Here is an 18,910-nt window from a genome sequence, read left to right as displayed (position 1 = left end):
GATACAGTGTTTAATCTGCTTCCATACCCGTGGTCTTACCCACTTTAAACCTTTTGAATAGATAGTAGGTAGCAAATTAAGATAGCAAGCAACTGCAGAAGTAAGGACAAAGTCCTAAACAGCAATCAAGTTTAATGGTATAGTGACATGAATAGTTCTACAGATACTGAAACATTGATGTTCTTTGGTTGTGACTACATTGTAATGACTGCTAAATAAGCTTGGCGTTCTTTTGAGCTTCAAGTGTGCCACCAATAGTATTTGAAATGTCTTATAAACTCCTAGTGTTAAGACACATGATTTTAGAAGTTTAATAATCATCATAGTCCTCATAACAAGGTGAAGAGCATCATCCTCTTAAGAATGTTGTCGGGGCGCCTGGGTGGCTCAGTTGGTTGAGGTTTGGCTTCAGCTCAGGTCATGATCTCACAGTTCATGGGTTCGGGCCCAGCGTTGGGCTCTGTGCTGACAGATAGCTCAGAGCCTGGAGCCTGCTTCAGATTCTGTGTCTCCCTCTCTCTCTGACCCTCCCCTGCTCTCTGTCTCTCAAAACTAAATAAAAAACACTAAAAAATTAAAAATTAAAAAAAAAAAGAATGTTGTCATATAGCACTACCTTGGAACATTATTGCCTATAGTACAGTTGCTGGTGTGCTGCTTTCAAAAGCAGATTTATGGGTTCTAGCCTAGACTAACTGAGTCAGAGTTTAGGGGATCACTGTTCAGGAATCTGATTTGAATAAGCCTTTCAGTAATTCCAGTGCAAATTGTAGCCTTCAGCCTTTTAACTCAGAAGCTTGATTCATCAGGATATTAAAACTAAATCTCTCAGGGACAAACTTTTATTAGCTAAGTTAATGAAACTAATATATGAAAGTAGCAGAACAACTAATTTATTAAATATAGAAAGGGGTGCCTGGATGGTTCAGTTGGTTAAGCATCCCACTTCGGCTCATGTCTTGATCTTACCGCTAATGAGTTCCAGTCCTGCGTTGGGCTCTGTGCTGACAGCTCAGAGCCTGGAGCCTGCTTTGGATTTTGTATCTCTCCTGGTCTCTGTGCCTTCCCCACTCATTCTCTGTCTCTCTCTCTCTCTCTCAAAAATAAATAAACATTAAAAAAAATATAGAAAAGACCAGAAACTTTCTTTCAGATAGGTCAGGGACATGGGAAATCAACTGGTTCTTTCACACTTGAAGTATGGAGTTGGAACAAGGGAAATTAACTCTACAGGTGAGCATTTTAATGGCATTTTCCTCCTTAATAGGGATATATATACCCAATACCAAGATCATACCAGGTCTTTGGGCAGGGTACCCTCTAACTTTTAACAGCAGTGGACATTGGGGCTGGAAGGAAGCCCTTAAGTGTCAAAAATTTGCATATTACAGCTTCTCCTGCAGTCTTTCAACCCTCTTAATGACATCTTCATTCTTTAGTTGTTCAGGCCAAAAAGTTTAGGGTCATCTTTGACTCCAGTTTCTTTCACAATCCACATATAGTCTATTAGCAAATCCTGTAGGCTCTGCCTGCAAACTATACCCACACGCTTATTCCAACCACTCTGGAAGAAGCCACTGTGATTTCTCCTAGGTTATTGCAGTGGTCTACTCTCTGGTCTCCCTGCTGGTACTCTTGCCTCCTCCTCCCTGCCCAGCAGGCTGTCTGTCTTCAGTGCAGCACCCAGAATAATCTGGTTAGATAATATATGTTGGAACATGTCACTTCTTTGCTCAGAATCCTCCAGTGGCTTCACATTTTCTTCAGAATAAAAGTTCTTACTCTGACTACAAGTCCCTGTGTCTTTACCACTTAACCTTTCTCACCTCATCTCCTTCCTGTTGTCCCCTGGTCCTCTCTGTTCTAGCCACACATTCTCACCTAAGTGGTCTTTGCATTTGCTCTGTTCTCTGGAGTTCTATTTCATCTTCCTTTACTTCAGCTATTTCGTCAAGTCATTTTCTCAGTGAAGTCTTCTCTGGTCACCCTATATATTGCCAAATCCTAACATTTCATTATCCCCTTAAGTTCATTTTTTTTTATTCTTTAACGTTTATCACTGGCTATTTAATGTAGTTTATTTATTGTTATCTATTGTCCCGTTATCCATTAAAATGTAAGCTCCACAAGAACCATGCACTGGTGTGTCACCATTGCCTAAAACAGTGCCTGACACGTATTTGTTGAATGAATGAATAAATTTCACTTTGGTAGCATCTGACTTGCTTTCATAGCTAACTCTCAGAGGACAGACTGCTTTCCAGGTTTTGTGAAGCCATATTAAGGATTCCAATACTTCCGTATTACTAAGTGTTTAATTTTATTAATGGAGCTTCCCACTCAGAAATCTTCAGCACTTCTCCATTACCTACAGAATACACCCAGACTTGACATTAGCATAACTACTGCTATCTGACTCATCTTACTCTACTCTTCCCTATCTCCAAATAAATCCTGTTTCTACTAAAATGCTCTGCCTACAAAAGACTGTTTCCCCCCCTTTTTTTCATTTTTACTATTCCCTCATTTATAACACCCTCCGCCCCCTCCACTCCCATCCAAAGCACTCTGTAGAGCTCAGTTTAGATCCCACCTGCCCCTTCCTTAAAGTAGTCTTTCCCCAACTCAGCCCACATCCATCCCCCACTTCCTCTTAAGTTCTGTGCTGTGTATTTGCACTAGTGATTTGGCTTTGAATCATAGTTTCTTATAAATGATCAATACGTCTTTACTGAGGGCTATTAATTGTATAATTTGTTTTGCTGCAGTGGTAAAGTATACAAAAGTTTGAAAAGCCCCGGTGCTGTCTCTGTATGCTTGTCTTATGTGTTTTGAATCCAACACGATGATTTGCAATTAATATTAGCTTGAGATAGTGATTCTCAACCCTGGCAGCACATAAGAATCACCTGAGAAAGCTTTTTAAAAGTTTTGATGCCCAAGCCATGCTCTATATCTGTCACATCAGAATTTCTGTGGATGAAACCCAGGCATCAGTATTTTTTAAGCTCCTCAGAATGTTCTATAGCAAAAGTTCAGAACCATCAGCTTAAGGCAGAAAGGGAGTTATTAGCTTCTTTTATCTTTATCTTTAGTACTTCTCTTAGCACCTGGGACCCAGTAAGGTGTTTTGTTGTTGTTTTGAGTGAATGGACAAATTGGTAAACACAAAGATTTAAACTTTAGAGAAAACATGTTACTGAAAATTCAGTAACATGTAGGCATTTGCTTAGGGAAAGAAAGTTAAGTATATGCTATGTGTTAAGTCTGTCTCAAGTTACCTCATTAGATTCTTAAAACTGTCCGATATGAGCAGGTATTGTAACCACAAATGAAGAAACTGAGACCAAGCAATTAAATATTAAAGCTGGCATGTGAAACCAGGTCTGACTCCAAAAGCTTTTGAAGAAAAGATAAAACTGGTAAAAAGACATAGCTTTTAATTAGAATGCTATAACATGCCAGATATGCAGTAGATCTTGAAGTCAGAAACTTTGTGTTTCCCATTGCTTTTGTTTCCATGCAGCATAGGTTCTCACCACCCAACTATGCTTTTTGACTTTGGTCTTTGGTCATTGTTCTTAAGCATCTTAATCTCAAAAGTGTGTGATGTGAATTTTCCCCTAGTTTCTTAAATTGGTCTTTTTGCTTGCAAAACAATGCCCATTGTATATCTGGCACTTGGAACCCTTTACCTGTCTGCCCAGTCAGCTAGAATAAGGCATGAGAGTGTGTGTATTTTAACACATTTAAGCTCCTAAACAACTTGCTTATGTGATCTTTTCACACATTTTTGTCTTTTTTTCTGACTCATTAGAAGGCTGTATCTCAGACTTTTCAACTTCCTCAGTTTTTTATCTAGACATTTGGATCCTTTAATTAACACAAATAGGGCCTTTTGGGGCACCTGGGCGGCTCAGTTGGTTGAGCGTCTGACCTAATTTTGGATCAGGTCATGATCCGAGAGTCATGGGATCGAGCCCTCATAGGGCTCTGCATTGAGTGTAGAGCCTGCTTGAGGTCTCTGTCCCTCTGCCCCTCTCCCCAGCTTGCATTCTCTCTCTCTCTTAAATAAAAAAATTAAAAACAAAAAAGACAAGTATTGTCTTTTACCTCCTTCCATATGAATATCAATGCTATTTTGCATTTAAGGTAATTCAACTCTTTAAATCTTCACCGAGATTCGTCAGTACTTAAAATTTTTTTTTCTGTTTAGTAGTTAATGTCTTAAGGCTTACCATTAACTTTGAAATTCTAAATGAACATTAAAATGTATACTTGGAAATCTTTTTACCAACATTCTGATGTTTTGTATCAGGAGAGTCCAGAATAAGAACTAAGGGATAATTTCCTTCTAACTTTGTGCATAGAGAGGTTAAAAGGGAATGGTTGGGAAAGAGTAACTGTAAAATAAAATAGATAAGAGCTGGTTTTTGGTTCTTGTCTGTTGTAAATTTTATGCCTAAATATGTCATTTTTATATAACATTATTCTAGGTGACATAAAATACAATGATGGCCCTGTTAAAGAAAAAATTATTCTGATACTTGCTAAAATGACTTGGGGCACCTGGGTAGCTCAGTCAGTTAAGCGTCCGACTTTGGCTCAGGTCATGATCTCACAGTTTGTGAGTTTGAGCCCCTCATTGGGCTCTGTGCTGATAGCTCAGAGCCTGGAGCCTGCTTCGGATGCTGTGACTCCCTCTCTCTCTGCCCCTCCCCCGCTCAAACTCCATCTCTGTCTCTCAAAAATAAGCATTAAAAAAATAGTAAGACAATTTTTTTCAATAGTTTTGCATTAGGAGAGAGAGCTAGAGCTCGGCTCCAAGTGAAGCAAAGACAACTGGGGATCTGTAACCAACAAGCAGAGTGAGGGGCTCAGTGGATGGAAAATTACTAAGAGGACACATAAGGATAGAGGAGTTCTTACTGAATTGATTTAACAGGATCCTTTCTAAAGGCAGATTGAGGACTTCTGCATCAAAGGTTAGGGGATAAGCAACTTGATCAGATACCAAAAGCGGGGGTATTCTCACTAAACTGACAACAGGATTCTTGCTAGGACTGGGTTAGACAGAACATAGATAGGATGGAGCCAAGATCAAGGCCTAGCTGAGAAGAGAGGGCTCAGAGGAGCCTGACTAAAGTTTGGTTAAGGAGAGACCTTGACCCTCACTGCATGTTATATAATTACTTTAATAAATTTTCGAGCAAAGTCAGTGGTAAGCCTTAAGAAAGCCAATTAGATCTTCCATGAGAATGAATGAGTGAATGAAATTGCTCTACTTAAAGCAAACTTGCCTGCTTTTCCTACCTATTGTCTATGTCTGACAGAATTTGTAATTGGTTACTAATAGAGAAAACAGTTTATAGAGCTATCTTAGAATAACTTTTAAAAGAGTAAACAAAGCAAATTATTTGGAAGTGCTATCATTTGTTTTATATGATATTGATTCTACTTTAAAACATATCTTTATGTCTTTAAGCTTTAGGCCTTACTGAAAATTATAAAATATAAACTATATACAGCTAAGTTTTTATTTTTAAGTACATTCGGAATTTTTATAGTGTCTCTAGGTCAAAAACTGGGAAACTGGGAAAGCAATAGTTTATTTGAAATTTTAAAAAGCCGCTGAGGTGTCTGGGTGGTTCAGTTGGTTAAGCATCCAACTTCGGCTCAGGTCATGATCTCACTACTGTCAGCGCAGCAGAGCCCTCTTCAGAGCCTCTGTCTCCCTTGCTCTCTGCTCCTCCCTCATTCTCTATTTCTCTCTCTCTCTCAAAAGTAAATAAACATTTAAAAAGTAAATAAATAAAAAAGCAGCTAATAGTAAGTTTTAGTTAATGAAACCAATATTCCATTTGGTCCTAGATTTCACTAAGAATATATTTTTCTTTTAGACTTTCAACCCTGAATTACGTTCTCACTAGCCTCTGAGAACCCTCAGCCAGGAGGGTTTTGTTAATTTGATAAAGGCACTGCACCTGAAATTCCAGGGCTTTGATACTATTAAATGTGGATGTCAACAGCTTGAAACTTGTACCTATTAAATTATTGCCCCAGACAATTTATTGTTGACATGCTGAAAACTTTAGAATTTATGTAGCCCAGAACCAGATGAAAAAAAGGAACCACATTGAGGCAAGGTGTATTTTTTTAAAAAAGTCTCTTTTTAAAATAACATACTAGGGGGAGGGAGGGAAGTGTAGGCAGAGAACAGTGAATTTTTAGGGCGGTGAAAGTACTCTCTGTGATATTATAATGGTGGCTACGTGTCATACATTTGTCCAAATCCATAGAATGTACAACACAAAGACTGAACCCTAATGTAAACCGTGAGCTTTGGATGATAATGATGTGTCAATGTAAGTTCATGAAATGAACAAAGGAACCACTCTGGGGGAGGGTGTTAATGGAGGAAGTATGCATGTTGGAGGGCATGGACTGTATGGGAAATTTCTGTAGCTTCTTCTCAATTTTGCTGTGAACTGCAAACTGCTCTTAAAAAAAAAAGTAGTCTTTAAAAAAATAACAGCATCTAAATATCTTCAAACAGCAAGAAAACTGTTAGGAAATAGCATTGAATTCCATGCAAATAGAATGTATTCTTAATAGGATTAAGAATAAGGTAAATCTCTTCAGGAAGAGAAATGTAGCTATTTATCCTTGAATACTTATGTAATAATGTAGAATAAAAGTAAGGAAAATAAACATTTACAAAAATCCAATTGGTTACTTTTTTTTTTTTAAGTATAGTCTAGTTGAAAACATAAGTAAACTTTGGGAGATATGTTTAAAGGGAAGTGAAGCAGTGATATTTTGGAGAACTTTTGGTTAGCAAAAAAGTTGCCACTATTTATAGTTCTTGATAAAGAGTGTAATGATGGGGAATGGAAGATTACTAGGATCTAAAGAATTTCTAGAAAAGGGAAATTATTTTCTTAATAATATGAAGGGGTTGTTCAGTTTAATAATTTAAAGCAACAGTTGTCTTGCTAGGACCAGTTAACAATAGCTGATATTCATTGCGCCTATTTTATTTTATTTATGTATTTATTTTTATGATTTTATTTTTAAGTAATCTTTACACCCAACATGGGGCTCGAACCCACAACCTTGAGATAAAGAGTCACATGCTCTACCAACTGAGTCAGCCAGGCGCCCCTATATTTTAAATATACTGCTAAAGATATAGTATTATCTTATTTAATCTTCACAACAATTCTAAGAAGTAGATACTATCCCACTTTAGGGTGAGGATATGATTTAAAGACATTAAGTGATTGAAATTCAAATCCAGATCTGCCCCAATTCCAGAGCCTATATCTTCCCATTTTGCCATAGTATCTCATAATAATCTGAAAAACTAAGTAAACACTTCCATAGTGTTTAGAAGTGGGGCTTTGTAAACATTTAACTAATTGCCAGCTGTGTGCCATTTACTTTGCTAGACCCTGTATAATAAGGAAAAGGAAGGCAAGACAGTTTGCCCAAAGAAAACTTGTTTTTAGGGACAAAATGATATCTATAGAACTAATTGTCAATAGCAGTTATATTTTGGGTGCCATAATAAATGTTCGAACAAAGTATGGTAAAGTAAGGTATAATGTGGTGAAGGATTCTTGATATTATTAGTACTGAAAATACTTTTTGGAAAGAGACAGAAGAACTTGACCTTAAAAGACAGGTAGGGTTTAGACAAGCAAAGATAAGTAGAGAGGCAAGAATTTCAAGGACAATGTAAGTCAAGCCCAGAAGCAAAGTCTTTAATATAGGCAGTAGTCTAATGAGGGAGGTAAAGATTTCGGTAGACACCAGGGAGACGAGCTGGCAGAGATTTGGCTCCTGAAGTATACAAAATTGGGCAGTATAAACTGACCTGGGCCTTCTGATATGTAGAATTATCAGCCCAGAATTTACGTAGCCCAGAATTTCTTCCTAGCTTGTTTAGAGTTATCCATCCACTGACATTCAAACAGAGCTGCAGTTGTTAAATACTGTAGTTGTTGAATCCCACTGTATGTGATTGTCAAGAAAATCATTTAAAATGGGTAGTTATGAAGAGTTGTGATGTTGAAATATGTGGCATCTATTATTAAAAGATATTTATTAAGCTAAAAAACTAAGTTTTATAAATTTTCCAAGTGTCTTTTAATACATTTTCTAAAGTTTCTTATTAAAATATAGTATATGAAAATTAACAAAATTACGCAGTTTCTGGGGAACAGTAAGATATATTACTTTCTCAGTTTGATGTTTAAACTTTCAGTACAGGTATTCCTAATATAATAATGAAATTTCGAATCTTTTAGGAATTAGGAATTTTTCTTTATTTCCCTCTTTTGAAGAAGTGAGAAGATACGGAGAATGGGAAGAAATTGAAATCTCGGGAAAGTTATCTTTCACTGATACCTATGAGGTCCTAAATTCTACCCTTTTAGATCAGAAATATAATACAGTGGATTCCATGAAAGTAACATTATTGGAATATTTAAGTCTGTGAAGGATTGGAATTGTGTGTAAGGCTTGAGTTATTCTCCCTTTAAAATATCCATGGAGTTTTACCCTTCAGATACTATCTGATAATTGCTATGTGCAGTGAAACTATTGCTTTATAGAATAGGGATTTTTTTTTTAAGCAGCAATTAAGTTTTTGTTCAACCAAAACTTCTGTATCAATGATTCTCCAATATACTGGAGATGACCTGCCTCTCCTCTATGGGACATATTTGCTTTCAACTTTCTTTCCCCTCCCCAGACTAAAGGATGACTAAATCACTGTTTTAAAAAGTGTCATCCCTCATTTATATTGCACAGAAACATTTTTGCAGTCACTAACTACTTAGCCATTCCTCTTGCCCCTTTTACTTTGCCACTGATTTTGTTTACTTCTACCAAATTTCCTCTTGTTTTTACGTAGTTTTGAAGCTAGATGATAAAATACTGACTTTTAACATTACTATTAACATTGCATTTATTCCTTCCAACTTTGTTTCAGGTATAGCTTTCATAAGCAAGGTTTTGACTCAATTGCTGGGTTAAAAAAATATTCTAAGAGGACTAAGCTAAATTTATGTGACACCACACTAAACATTTGAATTTAAATACCTGTTACTAATGCACAGTATAGTTGATTGAATAGTTCTAGGCCCACCTCTGTGTAAGTATGTGACCTTTAACAAGGCACTTATTTTCTCTGAACCTATTCCTTTTCTAGTGGAGATACTAGTCTTGCCTACCTATTAAGCTGTTTTAAGATCAAAAGAGAAACAGGTTACGAAAGAGTTTTGTAGACAATAAGATAGTAGTCATTCATTTACATTGCTGGCATGTGCCAGGTCTCAGTTCTGGGTATACAGCAGTGAACAAACATAAGGAGTTCTTATGCTCTTTGCCAGGTTTGGCAAATCTGGTCTACTGCCTGTTTGTATATAGGCTACAAGCTAATGTTTTTGGATGGTTGGGGGAAAATAATCAGAAGAAGACCATTTCATGACATGGGAAAATTACATGAAATACATTTTAGAGAATCCAAAATAATGTTTTAATTAGCTCAGGCGGGGGTAATCCTTTTGCAATAAATACATATATCAAATCACATTGTACACTTTAATATCTTACAAGTTTATTTGCCAATAATACCTCACTTAAAAAAAATAAATAAAGGGCACATGGGTGCTTCAGTCAGTTGAGCCTCCGACTCTTGATTTCGGCTCAGGTCATGATCTCAGGTTCAAGAGATCGAGCCCCACATTGGGCTCTGTGCTGATAGCTTCCCAAGCAGAGAATCTCAAGCAGAGAATCCGAGTCTCAGGTTGAGATTCTTTCTCTCCCTCTCTCCCTCTGCCTCTCCCCCGCATACACACTTTTTCTTTAAAAATAAACAAATAAAATGTTATTGGAACACAATTGTGATAATTTGTTTACACTTGGGACCAAGACCATGTGGCCCATATAGCCCTAAAAAGTTCACTATCTGGCCTTTCTTATTAGCAATTTGCGGTCCGGAGCTCTATGCCCTTGGAATTCTTTGAGGGTGTTGAACAGGAAACGTAAGTATCATTCAGTGGTGACAACTTCCTTGAAGAAAAAGCAGGTAAATGGGCTAGAATTGTGAAGGATGCAGACAGTATCGTGGCTAATTTGTAGATAAGAGTCAGGAAATCAGAAAGTGACATCAGAAAGAAACTTGAATGAAGAGAGATACTCTCATGAAAGCATTTCTGGCAAAAGGAATGAGAAGTACAGTAGCCCTAATGCAGGAATGTATCTGTAAAGTCTAGCAACTAGGCAGTAGGAGGTGGGGGTGAGGAAACCAAAGTTTAAAGAGCCTGGAAGTCCATGGAGCAGACTTTAGATTTTTATAAAGAATGTATAAATGTAGCATTAAGATTTCAAGTACTACCTCAAGGAATTTTTATGGTATTATAATGGCAAATCAACTTACCACTTCAGAGTCTGTTGTCAAAGATAGCCAAATATTTAATATTAAGTGGTACACCTTTTTTAGTACCTCAGAAAAATAACACCAATTGTTAAATACGACCATGTTTTGGGATCTACCTTTGGCATCTAATGATGACTACATTGTTTTTACTCATTTAGAATTTCACCCTTGCTGTTGAATATATATATCTTCACCTCTTATCAGCTTTCATTTAAACACGGGGGGATGGATGTTTTTGTTTCTTTAATTGGACATTTCTCCTGTTCTTGATATTCTTAGATTTACGGGGATCACATGTTTGTCTTTTTAGCACTTTAATTAGAATTCTTCTGCACTTAAGCCTGAATTCAAATATTACTTACTTGATATTCCTCCCTTTCTGACTTATGTGCACTTTGTATTTTTCCCCTTTAGAAAGTGGAAGCAGTCTTTTCGTGTTTTGTTTTTTTAATGTAATCTCTTCATTGAACCAATTAACTGTCCCATACAGTCTAGCATAGTCACTATACAGCTAGGAGGTAAATAAGGCTATGCTCCCGGTCAAGAAGCATGTGCAAAGTGTAAGTTTAAAAAGCTTCCTTAGGGGCCCTTGAGTGGCTTAGTCGGTTAAGCGTCCAGCTTCAGCTCAGGTCATGATCTCGCGGTTCGTGGGTTCGAGCCCCACATCGGGCTTGTGCTGACAGCTAGCTCTGAGCTCTGAGCCTGGAGCCTGCTTCAGAGTCTGTCTCCCTCTCTCTCTGACCCTTCCTTGCTCGCATTGTCCGTCTCTCAAATATTTAACAAAAAAATTTTTTAAGTCTAAAAAAATTTAAAATAAAATAAAAAGCTTTCTTGGGGTGTCTGGGTGACTCAGTTGGTGAAGCGTCCAACTCTTGATTTCAGCTTCTGTCGTGATCTCACAGTTTGTGAGTTAGAGCCCCACATCAGGCTCTGTACTAACACGTACAGAGCCTTCTAGGTGTTCTGCCTCTCTCTCTGCCCCACCCTCACTTGCTCTCTATATCTCTCAATATTAATAAAAATAAAAATAAGCTTTCTAAAAAGCCTTCCCTGTAGTCTTTTACCAACTTCCCTTTACTCTGTCCTTTAGCTTCCTTGACCTGTCCTTGATCCATTGTTTACTGTTTTGATGTCACTCCATAGCCTTTATCATGTTAATGTCCTCTTTCATCTTTAACACAATTTAGTGGATGGGAGATGTTAGCATCATCCTTTTTGATTTTTAAAAATTTAAAAATTATCTTTAACATGTAAGTAATGAAGTAATGGATAAAATAGATAAAGGGGATTAAGAAAAAGGTACTGACTCCCAGGAAAAAATATTTTATCATTACAAGTAATTTATATTCCTTATACAACTTTTTGAAATAGAGATAAGCCAAAAAAGGAAAGTAAATCAACTTTTGTAAAAACCACTACCAGAAGAAGTGCTAATTAAAATTATATTAGCATATATTTAAGTGTATTTGCTTTTAATAAAACAGGAATACATCACTGTGTGACCTTTACACTCAACAGCATATGATAAACCTCAACCTGTATCAACAGAGCACTTCTCAGACTTGTTTCCTTCCGGGACTCTTTTATGCTCTTAGGAGTCAACTTTTTATTTATGTAGTTTCTATGTATTTTACTAGATATTAAAACTTAAGTTTTTAAAGTATTCATTTAAAGCATATTCATTTAAAAATGTATTTAAGGGACTCCTGTGTGGCTCAGTTGGTTATACTTCTGACTTTGGCTCAGGTTATGATCTCACAGTCCATGAGTTCGAGCCCTGCATTGAGGGCTCTGTGCTGGCAACTCAGAGCCTGGAGCCTGCTTTGGATTATGTGTGTCTCTTTCTGGGGCACCTGGGTGGCTCAGTTGGTTGAGCATCCGACTCCGGCTCAGGTCATGATCTCACTACTTGGGAATTCGAGCCCTGAGTCAGGCTCTATGCTGATAGCTCAAGAGCCTGGAGCCTGCTTAAGGTTTCATATCTCCCTCTTTCTCTGCCCCTCCCCAACCTATGTGTGCTCTCGTGAGCGCACACGCGCACTCTCTCTCTCTCTCTCTCTCTCTCTCTCAAAAATAAATAAATATTAAAAATTTAAAAATATATAAAAACGTATTTAAAAACATTTATATGTTAACATAAATAACAAAAACTTTGTTTTTGGTTGCTTTATAGTTTATTTATTTTGAGATAGAGGGCATGAGTGAACTGGGGGAAGGGCAGAGAAGAGAGAGAATCCCAAGCAGGTTCTGGGCTGTAAGCCCAGTGCAGTGCTCAGTCTTATGAACTCTGAGATCATGACCTGAGCCAAAATCAAGAGTCATTGGACCCTAAGCCCTTTTTTTTTTTTAATGTTTTATTTGTTTTTGAGAGAGAGCACGAGCAGGGGATGGGTCAGAGAGAGAAGGAGATACAGAATCTGAAGACAAGTTCCAGGCTCTGAGCTGTCAGCACACAGCCCGACACAGGGGTCTCCCACGAACCGTGAGATCATGACCTGAGCCGAAGAAGCTGGACCTTCAACCAGCTGAGCCACCCAGGCACCCTGGGATTTTGTTTTGAGGGAGAAAGAAAGAAAAGAAAAGAGAAACAAACTTACTTTGTTTGGAGAGAGAGAGAAAGAGATAAAAGAAAAAAGAAACTTTATTTTCCAAAACAAAGAAAGAATTAGTGGGAAAAGTAGCACTGTTTTATATTTTACAAATCTTTTAAATATCTACATTTAGTTTGTTATGTTGTCTTAGTTTGTACATACTGTTTCCTCTGACCGGATGCCATCTTTACTTATTCTTCAATCCAACTCAAACATCACTGTATCTAACGGCCACCCCAGCCCTCTTATATACATATATAAAGTTGATTGCATCTTCCTTGTGCCTCACTGTGGCCTTTAATACTTGTTTGCTGTATTGCTATCTGTGTGTCAGGTCCTTGAAGATGGTGACAAAGTCTTATTCAGTCTTTAATCTTTATTTACTTTTAACTTTTTTTCATAGGTGCTCAGTAAATGTTTGTTGAATGAACTATTACTTTTTTAATATGCATTGTCAGTTCATTTATAATTCAAATGCCTGTTTTAATTATGCCAAATCCATCAGATTTTGTAACTTCTAAAGCTTTAGGGATAACTTCATGTTACACATGTAGTATGTAAAATACATCTGTAGCTTTATTCTTTATAGGGAATATGCTTTTGTGGTTGTATATGAATATATTTTTGAACTACACACGCTTAAACTTGTTTGAGGGGCTTTCATAATTATGTAAAGATTATGGGAAATGTACCTTGACAAGTGGGATAGATCATAGCCCTTCAGCAGATTTGCCACAAATAGACTAAGAAATAGATTTACTATCAAAATAGGTTTATTAATTTCTTAAATAAATGATTGACAGCAACAATTGATGAAGAAAGAAATATGATTTACTGCACATACCAAGGCAAATATACCCAGTTGGAAATCCATATGGGAACTGTTAGGTCTCGTTTAGTATAATTTTCATGAGTCGAGCAGCATTTCTTACTTCCTAATTATTTTCTTTTTATTGTTATTGCTTGTTAATATGAGAGTTTTATAGAGTACTCCTCTTAGTCTCCAGCAGCTTTTGTTCCGGAAAAATAATATATTATCTGTATTTACCCTGTCCTGACAGGGTTCTCAAACTTTACACACATACGGAGATTCTAAGGTGTTTGTGGTATGGATTCCTCATCTCTGCTTCCAAGTAATCCACATACAGGTTTCGTTTTCTAAGTCTTAAAGAATCAGGTAGAGTTTTACAGCTCAAAGAAATTTTGCAGATCTTCTCATCTCTTATAGGAGTTGGATTATAATGAGGAAACTCAGGACCAAGAAAGGTTAGTAATGCTTCTAGAATTACAAATCTAGTTAGTTTATGGACCAGCAGAGCCAGTAATTAAAATCCAGGTTTTCTGGTCTACTTTGCTCTGCCAAACAAAAGACCTTTCATGACTGAAGACATAAAATTTATCCATGGAGCAGCTTTTCCTTCTGTTCTTTTTAGAATAAGATTGAAGTCATATAAGATCTTCTGTAGAAATGTAATGTTGGAAAGTATTTTTCGCCTTTCTCATTCTCTTCTCATTGCCCAGTTGTATTTTCAAAAGACTCTTGAAAGAATTTTTCTGCTTAAAAGTAGTTTGACTTTGGTGCACCTGGGTGGCTCAGTTGGTTAAGCTTCCGAGTTCCGCTCAGGTCATGATCTCACGGTTTGTGGATTCAAGCTCCACGTCAGGCTCTGTGCTGACAGCTCAGAGCCTGGAGCCTGCTCCCTCCTTTCTGTCCCTCCCCTCCTTGTATTTTGTCTCTGTCTCTCTCTCTCTCTCTCTCTCTCTCTCTCTCAAAAAAAATAAATAAACATTTTTTTAATTAAAAGAAAAAGAATGGTTTGGCTTTGATGATACTCATGATTTGATTGGGTCACTAAGAACTTAACGTTGTTTGAAGGAAATGAAGAGGTTGGTTAATGGAGGATGCCTACTTGGAAAGCAGGGCTCAGTTTATTGATAGATCTATCATGTTCCTCTTTGCCCCTCATCAGTGACTTGAATCATCTTCATACTCATTATCTCATCAAATATTAGGGAATTTTCCACATTCTTCATGTCGTAGTGTATTAGAATTATACTGTGAGGGGCGCCTGTGTGGCTCCGTCGGTTAAAAGTACAACTCTTGATTTTGGCTCAGGTCATGATCTCACAGGTTTCTGAGAATGAGACCTGTGTCCAGTTCTGCATTGACAGCACAGAGTCTGCTTAAGATTCTCTCCCTCTCTCTGCCCCTTCCCTGCTCACACTTTCTCTCAAAATAAATAAACTTTATAAAAAGAATTTGTACTGTGAGACTATCTGAGGTCAGTCCTGTTATCATGGCTAACATTGTGATTATGTACATATATTGCCAAATGATACTCGAAATTATTTTTTCTTTTACATAGATTTTTTACATTCTTTTTCACATCTTACTTGATGAGAGCGAGGAGATTAAATTATATGGCAGACTGAGTACATGGTTTCACCTCATCTTTTATACCAAACCTTCTTACTAGAATGAAAAGAGTGGGGAAAACAGAAGAGAAATGAATTAGTAGTAACAGGGGCACCTGGGTGGCTCAGTCAGTTGAGTGTCTGACTCTGGTTGTGGCTCAGGTCGTGATAACATGATTCATGGGTTCCAGCCCCAACTCAGGCTCTGCATTGGCAGGACAGAGCCTGCTTGGGATTTTCTCTCTTCCTGCCCCTCTCCCTGCGCGCGCGCACACACTCTCTCTGTCTCTCTCTCAATATAAGTAAACTTTTATTTTTTTAAAGTGAGTGTGCCATTGTTGGACCAAAGTTTTGTAGCAATTCTTTTGATAGAAAGCAGAATGGTAAATACACGAAAGAAAAAAGGATCAGAAGAAATCATAACCCAAAACACATTAAAGATAACTGTTGCGGAAGTAGGAACCACTTGGAGGAGCTCGACTCAAGGAGCAAGAAGGAAAGGACTCAGAACACTGTTGGAGTAGGTTAATTGCGGCCTTGTTCAGTAAGCTAACCAAACCATTGTCTCTTCTTTTCTCTTCCATTGGGGCTGAACTGCAGACAGATGCATTTGTCTTCAGAATATAGCGTTGAGAATGAGCACTAAGAGCAGCGAGGCAGGACAGTGCCCCAGGTAGCCTCTCGCCCTTAGGAGGCTTACTCAGAAATTAATCTGCCCATACCCACTTCGCAGCAGCAAGTCTCCTCTTTCCATCTCCTACAATCACTAGACAGACCCCTGGTAAACAGAACAGGCAAGCTGAGTTAAATTCAAGGAGGAATACCAAATATTTGTGGAAAACTGGTACTATGAAAGAAAAGCACCAAACTCAACAAACAAGTAGATCTAAATTCTTAGGAAACAGTCAATAGAGCAATACTTTAAGGGTAATTAATACCCTCAAGGAGACTTAAGAGATTATTACACAAATAAAAGTCTTGGAAATTAAAAACAGAAAGTTTTAAAATAACAATCTGAATAGCAAAATAGACATAATTAAAGAGCATTTTAGTGTATTGAAAAATGGAGCTCTGAGGCCTTCTCCCCAAATAAACTACAAATGACAAAAAGAAGATAAAAAATACAGTAGAAAAAGAGATATTCAGGTTAGATCTATAACTTCAAAGTCTGTCTATAAAAGGAGATCCAGAAAAGTAGAATGGCAGTAGGGGACAGGAGAGAGAGTTAGAAGGAACAACAGAAGAAATATTGTCTATAGCATTCTTTAGAACCTTGTACAGTGTTTGGTAGTTTAGGTGATAGGTGTCATCTTTTTATCTTTTTTTTCCAGCAGAAGTAAAGAGAATGACAAGGGTTTGCTCCTTTAATATTTAAATTACATTGATTTATTAATACTGAACCATCTTTGCATTGGGATAAACACAAATTGGTATCCTACCAGTTTAACTACTATTTTATTTAGTTTTGCATAAATGTTCTTATGAACAGTGATTAGGATCATAACTTTATCTGTGACTTTATTTTGACAAAAAAACTATTCAACTTTTTAAAGAAAAATTAAAACCTAGAGCCACATATATATCTCAAAATCAGGAGAAGCCTATATTGATATAAAAGCTTTGGGGCGCCTGGGTGGCTCAATCCTTTAAGTGTCCGGCTTCGGCTCAGGTCATGATCTCATGGTTTGTGGGTTCGAGCCCTGTGTCGGGCTCTGTGCTGACAGTTAGCTCAGAGCCTGGAGCCTGCTTCGGATTCTGTATCTCCCTCTCTCTCTGACCCCACCCCCTGCTTGTGCTGTCTCTCTCTGTCTCTCGAAAATAAATAAAAAACATTGAAAAAAATTTTAAAGCTTTGGGATAGTTTATGAAAAAATTCTGAAGGTTCCTAAATAGTAAAGATTTAAACAAGAGGTCTTTTTTGAAGGAATGTGATGAAAATTTTGTAATCTGTTTATTGCGTCTTCTTTTATGCATTACTCTTCTCATTTTGTTTCTTTCTCTTTAGGTACGCATAGCTGCTAAATTCATCACTCATGCGCCCCCAGGGGAATTTAATGAAGTGTTCAATGGTGAGAAACATTAGTAGTTTAAGCCCTCCATAATTATATATAAGTATTTATTGAGTGCTTGCTGTCTTTTCTAATCCTTACAGCACATTATAGCTATAGCTAAGGAAATCAAGGTTCAAAGAGGTTAAAATAATTTATCCAATGTCACCGAGCTAGTAAGTATCAGAGCAAGGATTCAAACCCAGGTCTGAGAAGCATACTCTTAACCCATAAATTAGGATACCTATCTTATGTGAGAAAAGATTTAAAGTAGTTTAATATGAATATGGAAACAAGATTAAATTATTTTCATAGTTTTGTGTCACTATAAATCATAGCTTCGGCTTCTTCAGTCTTTTCACTCAAGACACACTTGCAGTATATACAGGACACTTTCTAGAGCCAGTGGGGCTGAACTGACTGCTCCTAGGAAGCTTATTACATATACAGATTCCAGCCTTACAATCCTCTGAAGATTTCTTATTCATTAGATCTGCAGTGGAATTAGGTAATTGATTTTATCAAGTTCTCCCAGGTGATTCTGAGTCACAGCCTGTTTGGGAACTGCTATTCCAATACATTTATGAACTTCTATTCTATTCTATTCCATAACATATAGAATGAAAAATGTAGATGAGCATCTTGAACTTTATGATAAAAATCAATCATTATAATCCCATTTTAAGTTGTTAAATCCATCTTAAAGTCCTTTGTGTATCTTGGTTCATTTTGGCAAGCATTTATTTTGAAATTCTAGTTTTACATTAGAAGGCTACGTACTTGAGAGGAACTATGTGATACTCATCTGTATCGGCTCAGCGCCCCACACACTGCAGAACAATCAATAATCTCCAGTGATTTTTAAAAAAATTAATGATGTAGAGAAAGAGTACCAGGAGAACATATAATCATTTACTCTAAGGAGTGAATAATACAACAGAAATAAGTCAGAACATTCATCCTTGTAGACTTCTTTGTGGATTTTGACCACTAACAGCAAGAAAAACAAATAAACAAGTAGTTTATAATCCCTAATCCCTAGTCTTCTTTCCATTTTGACCAAATGTAAATTTTCAACAACTGAGCTTTTAGGAACTTTTCCTTCTACCTGAACTTTATTGAGCTGATTAGCTCAGATAGATTCTTGTCTTAACAAAATTAATGGCCTTTTTAGTTATAAGTCCCTGTTTTTATTTCTGACAACTGAATGGACTTTACTGGAACATCATGAGAATAATTGATATGAAAGAATTAGATTAAGAATTGGCAAGCTACTTGTGGTGTGAGGACTGGTTTTTATTGGCATTCTACACATTGGCCTCTGCCAGCCTCTTTCAGAAGCTCCCACGAGTCAGTGGCCTTTGGCTTATAATTAAATTAGTCTTCCCTCTGGAAGTTAATGCTTAGTA

General features: G+C 37.1%; 1 protein-coding gene across 1 annotated transcript in view; it reads left to right on the top strand.

The window, feature by feature from the left end:
• CAPZA1 (capping actin protein of muscle Z-line subunit alpha 1) overlaps positions 1-18,910 on the top strand; it is a 47,483-nt gene that overhangs the window by 6,477 nt on the left and 22,096 nt on the right. The window contains exon 2 of the mRNA XM_029946308.1: positions 17,459-17,522. Within this exon, the coding sequence (XP_029802168.1) occupies positions 17,459-17,522 (64 nt within the window). The remainder of the gene's footprint in view (positions 1-17,458; positions 17,523-18,910) is intronic.

The sequence above is a fragment of the Suricata suricatta genome, chromosome 8 (assembly GCF_006229205.1).
Source record: "Suricata suricatta isolate VVHF042 chromosome 8, meerkat_22Aug2017_6uvM2_HiC, whole genome shotgun sequence".
NCBI lineage: Eukaryota > Metazoa > Chordata > Mammalia > Carnivora > Herpestidae > Suricata > Suricata suricatta.
This window is presented reverse-complemented; position numbering and strand designations above follow the sequence as displayed.